The sequence below is a fragment of the Olea europaea genome, unplaced genomic scaffold (assembly GCF_002742605.1).
Source record: "Olea europaea var. sylvestris unplaced genomic scaffold, O_europaea_v1 scaffold454, whole genome shotgun sequence".
Classification (NCBI taxonomy): domain Eukaryota; kingdom Viridiplantae; phylum Streptophyta; class Magnoliopsida; order Lamiales; family Oleaceae; genus Olea; species Olea europaea.
In genome coordinates, this window is record NW_019262848.1 from 354,004 (window position 1) to 359,913 (window position 5,910).

Sequence of the window (5,910 nt, forward strand, 5' to 3'; positions counted from 1 at the left end):
ACACACATGGTCCCTGGAAGACATGTTCCTTTGGTGGCATAGTGTTTCTTTATTCATTGAAAATGTAATTTTCATTGATAAACACTATTGTATCATTTCTTAAGGTTTATTACCTTTATGAATGAAATATTTTCCCATCAAAAAAAAAAAAAGTTTATAAACATAAGCTAAACATATTAACAGCCAAAAAAAGGCCTTCAATGAACATATTGAGAATCAAGCTTTTCATTACCCGCCTGTCCAATACCGCCTGGATTTACAACAGTATGAAGAAAAAATTGAGCTGGGAATAACTCAGAGCATACACTAGAACATTAAAATATGGCAATCAAATTCTTTGCAAGAAGAAACTTTTCATAAACAAAAATATGGAAGCCAATTCTGACTGACTTTGAATTCCAACTGCTTCTCATAAATGCCAGAATTTATGGATGTTCAAAGCTTCCAACTGCACAACCCACCTTTGATGCCAGCATTTAATCTCCTCACCTACCAACTAACTTGAATTCACAATATAAATCCACATTTTCATCCCGATCTTCATCAAGCCCATCAATTTCTGTACTCCACACATATCAGTTAAGCCGACCAGTGAGTCTCGACGCTCCGTTTTGTGCTATTTTAAAATGGCCAGAGAGCAACATCTCCTGTCTACCGAGATTGTTAACAGGGGCATTGAATCTTCTGGTCCAGATGCTGGATCCTTAACATTCTCCGTCAGGGTTCGTCGTCGCCTGCCAGACTTTGTGCAGTCGGTTAACCTCAAGTATGTGAAACTGGGTTACCATTATCTGATAAATCATGGGATTTATTTGGCCACCATACCACTTCTGGTGCTGATTTTCAGCGCGGAGGTAGGCAGCCTCAGCAGGGCGGAGCTGCGGCGATTTATTTGGGACAGCACTGCACGCTATGATCTTGCCACAGTGCTGGCATTTCTTGGGGTCTTTGTGTTTACACTCTCTGCATATTTCATGTCGCGGCCTCGATCCATTTACCTTCTTGACTTTGCATGTTACAAACCCATTGATGATTTCAAGGTAAATGATATCTCATCATTTTGTGAATTTTTTCACTAGTACTCTAGACAATGAACCGATAAAAATCAAAAGTCTATTTAACATTATGTGATAGATTCAATTAAATATAAAATTATGTGATTCATTTAATTACACTTAGTGTCACCTACAATGATGTTGTAATATCATTGCTACTAAATAACATTAATCATATAAACCACAGCCAGTATTTTTTTTTCAGATAGTGAAAACGAGAAAATGTTCCTGAGATTAAGACATTTTTTAGGCTTGTGTTTTTCAATGTTTGACACCCAAAAAGACTCAATTTTTTTTTATTTTTTTTGGATTGCTTGTATCAGTTTCTAAAATTTAATTAACATTGATTAACTTTTCTAAATGAAATATGGATCATCATATTATAACAACGTAAATGTTTTAATAAAATGCACACTTGATGTTACGAGTCCAACTTCATTAAATTATATCAATTTCAAGCTTTGTGTTAAAGGATAAAATTTCACATCGAATAAAAATGAAAATATATATCAACTTATAAAGAATTGGGCTACTTCTCTTAATAAGATTGACCTTTTAAGATAAAAATTCAAATCTTAACATTGTATCAGAGCCCATTAAACTCCCATCAAACGATTCGATTAAGACTCAATAAATGAGCATACGGATTTTAAGATTGGTCTGCTCAAACGAGCCACCATCTTGCGAGGCATGTTAAGGAATAAAGTCTCACATCAAATAAAGATGAAAATATAGACAAACTTATAAAGAATTGGATTACTCCTGTTAATAAGGTTGACCTTTTAAGGTGGAACCCCAAGTGTTAACACTTTGTGTCACTTTTTTTGTTTCCATTTCAGTGCACCCTAAAACTAGACTAATAAAATGTAAAAGAAATTATCGTTGTTTCAATGCTTATGTAGGTGACAAAGGAGCAATTCATCGAGCTCGCAAGAAAATCAGGAAAATTCAACGATGCTAGTCTCGAGTTCCAAAAGAAAATCTTAGAGTCCTCTGGTATTGGAGACGAAACCTACATCCCAAGATCAATAAGTTACCCGGAAAATATTACTACAATGAAAGAAGGTCGAGCTGAAGCATCAATGGTAATATTCGGAGCCCTTGACGAGCTTTTTGAAAAAACACGCATTCGTCCAAAGGATGTTGGAATTCTCGTCGTCAACTGCAGCATATTTAATCCGACGCCTTCTCTATCGGCTATGGTCATAAATCACTACAAGATGAGAGGAAATATTTTGAGTTTCAACTTAGGCGGCATGGGATGCAGTGCTGGAATTATTGCATTGGACTTGGCTAGTGACATGCTTAAAGCAAACCCTAATAATTATGCAGTGGTGGTGAGTACTGAAATGGTGGGGTACAATTGGTACCCTGGAAAAGAACGGTCAATGCTTATTCCAAATTGTTACTTCCGGATGGGCTGCTCCGCCGTGCTCCTCTCCAATCGCCGCCGGGACTACCCTTTTGCTAAGTACAGGCTTGAACATATTGTTAGGACCCATAAAGGTGCAGATGATCGGAGCTTCAGGTATGTAATTTCTTCTTTCTTTATTTCTGTTTAGCATTAGTTTAATTTCTGAAATAATAGTTGACTGGTTTGTGATGCTTGTGTGGTTGATTTAAGCTTAAAAGTAATTTTAAGAAGTTACTTGCCTGAATTGATTTATCTATTGAATTCATTTAGTAGGTATACCGAAAGTAGACTCGTTTAGATCATATGTAGTACACAATAGGCTCTGAATATAGGATAACTTTTCTTTTTCTTTTTTTTCTTTTTTTCCATTAAGAAAAAATACTTATTTGCCTTCAAAGTAACTTATTGACTTATGAGTAATTAATCTAAATTAATTTATTTAAGCTTAGCAAAACATCATTAAAGTTGGAAAAATTGGTCAAGAACTTCATAGTAAAATTAATGTATTAATTAGCAATAGACACAAATTAAGCATGTTTACAAATACTCCTTGAGGCAATATCTTGGACCAACCTCATCAATGTATCAACTATGATACGATTAAGAATTACTTAAAGGTTGTGTCTGCACATTCATAAGAAATATGCTTCATATCAGATTGTGATATTTATGCTTTTACTAACTCGAATACTCGATAATATGTAGTAGAGTACTTGTAGGGTTTTACTATACAAGTGGATAAAAAAATCTTTCTTTTACTAAAGCTTTTGTTATTTGGTAAACTTGTTTTAAGGGAAAAAATAAATAAATAAAATTATATTATATGAATTTATTTTCCTCGTGTCTTTCAATTATGTTCAGTCCCTATTGAACTGTCAAGAATCTTTATGAATAATTTATTTATTAAGATTGGAAATAATTTGTACTTAATATGTTAAGTGTTTAATTTTTACGTATCAAGAACTAGAAAGACTTTAATGAAATGTGTAAAACCTGAGTCTTCTACTCGAAAAAATCTCAAATACTCTCACCTGTTTGCGTCTCCTCTGTCAATTTCTTTCACCGGGAATAACTTCGTGTCCGTTAAGCATCTATTAATATTAATGGTAATGAAATGTAAGTTTTTCTACAAAGTTTATCAGCCAATTAATGTTCCGATTTCTGACGTCCAAATCAGGTTGCTCTTATTAAAGTTGCATATGGTTGACAGCTGCAAAAAAATAAAAATTCAATATAGTATAGGGACACAATTAAACATTTAGATCAAGTTCTAATGTTTGCATTTACAATCCCTGATTGTATACAGGTCGAGTCCAGCAAATATTAAGATTTTAAATAGTTCATATGGTTCAATAAATTGGGTTGGTAGAGAGTCGTAAGCAAGATGGGGGTGACAGGACGTCAACATACAAAAGGATATGATAAATAAAGGTTGAACTCCAATCTTGAGAGCTCCCACCGCCCCGTCCCTAGAGTTTTGTGAGGGAAGTAAATCGCGGGATGTGCCTCAGCAGACAAGAGAATAAGATCTGCCTGTACACTACGCCTACAAGGAATCCAATTCCATGTCTCAGGAATCGAACTCCCACACTGCGGATGCTAGTAAAGCGTGAGATGACCTCACTCTTGTTCTTTGCATCACTAGACTATGCCCCGGGGGCGAATATGATAAATCATTTGATTGTGGGAACGTTCGGGGGTGGAGGGCTTGGGAAGGGAGACCGCTCTGCAGGCAGTATTTTCTAATTTTTTATGTTATTACTTAATACATACATATAAAACGTATATTTAAATATTAAAACTTTAGTTTGTACATAAATATTGCATTTGTATTTTAACTGTAAAGGTTCTCTTTGGTAACCCTGAACATAACCCTAGCAGCCAACACTATTTTCCATTTTCCACAATTAATTCTTAACCATTTGCACTTCCAGAAAACAATTGAATTTTTCAGTTTTTTATTTGCATAATTTATCCTATTTACATAATTCTTATTTTTAAGTCTGCCTGTATATCTCTCTCTATCGAATAAATAAATAATCTTTTCTTTGTTTAGCAATTTATATTTTTAAACGAAGTGTTTTAACACAGAAAAGTACATTTTTTGATTAGTTTTTTTATTTATTTAACTGTATAATTTATCAGGTGCATCTATCAAGACGAAGATAGTGAGAGGTTCAAGGGATTAAAGGTCAGCAAAGATTTGGTAGAAATTGGTGGTGATGCAATCAAGACTAACATCACAACATTAGGACCCCTTGTCTTGCCCATTTCAGAGCAACTCCTATTCTTCTCTACACTTGTATGGAGACTCTTTTCTGGCAACGGCGCACACTCCCAGCCAACGAGGCCGTACATTCCCGACTACAAACTAGCGTTCGAGCATTTCTGTTTGCACGCAGCGAGCAAAACAGTGCTCAATGAGCTGCAGAGGAATTTGGAACTGAGCGAAAAGAATCTTGAAGCGTCTCGTGCTACATTGCACCGTTTTGGCAACACATCGAGTAGTAGCATTTGGTACGAACTGGCCTATCTCGAGGCGAAGGAGAGAGTCAAACGAGGAGACCGTATATGGCAACTGGCCTTCGGGTCAGGTTTTAAGTGCAACAGCGTTGTTTGGCGATCAATGCGTCGCGTCAAGAAGCCGTCCACGAATCCGTGGCTCGATTGCCTTGACAGGTACCCCCAGCAGGCTATCTAGACCCGATTCTCGAAAGGGACTTCTTGGCTACGCCAAATTTTTAAGTGATTTTCGAAGATAAGAAAATCCATGCCTTAAGTTTGTTTTTATAATTAGCATTACAATACTTGTGACCTATACGAGGTCTTGCTTCAAGCTAAAGATGCACACTAATACAAGTCAAGTACAACCTTGCAAGGCTGCAAATATTTTTACTTGGTGATGAATTCTATTTGGTATACAGGGACAAGTTATTATATAATTTTACTCGCTTTACTAAAATTGGCGTGTCACATCAACTTCTGTTATGTAACTGTACATGTTCACATGTCATGTCCAAAATATTGGATCGAACATTATTGTAATGAATAAGATTAAAAAAGTAAAGCATGTTAAATGTTCGTTGTTTACTTTGTGTACCAAATACATCCTTTGTTTTGTAGCAATCTAATATTTAGTCAAAGACTTTTTATTTGTAGGTTGTATGGTTTCGTGCACGGACAAAATTAAGTGTAAACAACTACTCAAGTTGAACTATCTCTAAAATTAATAATAAAGTAAGTTGAAATTTACATGGAAACTTTTTATCAATGTCTTCATGTTCATGTGTAACAAAATAATCAACCCTTTGGTGCCTTCACATCGAGTGGGAGTTAACAGCATAAGAAAACTATACTAATGAGTCTATTACTCGACTTAACTCGTCTTGATTTGATCTAGAGTAAACTGTTTATATATTTGGATAGTAACTAGGAACCAAT

At 35.3% G+C, this 5,910-nt stretch overlaps 1 protein-coding gene across 1 annotated transcript; it reads left to right on the top strand.

The window, feature by feature from the left end:
• Window positions 1-548: 548 nt before the first annotated feature.
• Window positions 549-5,559, top strand: LOC111388105 (3-ketoacyl-CoA synthase 10). Its single transcript, XM_023012766.1, has 3 exons — window positions 549-1,040; window positions 1,958-2,583; window positions 4,615-5,559. The coding sequence occupies exons 1-3, from the start codon at window positions 627-629 to the stop codon at window positions 5,168-5,170; spliced, it is 1,596 nt and encodes a 531-aa protein (XP_022868534.1). The 5' UTR covers window positions 549-626; the 3' UTR covers window positions 5,171-5,559.
• The last annotated feature ends 351 nt before the right edge of the window (window positions 5,560-5,910 follow it).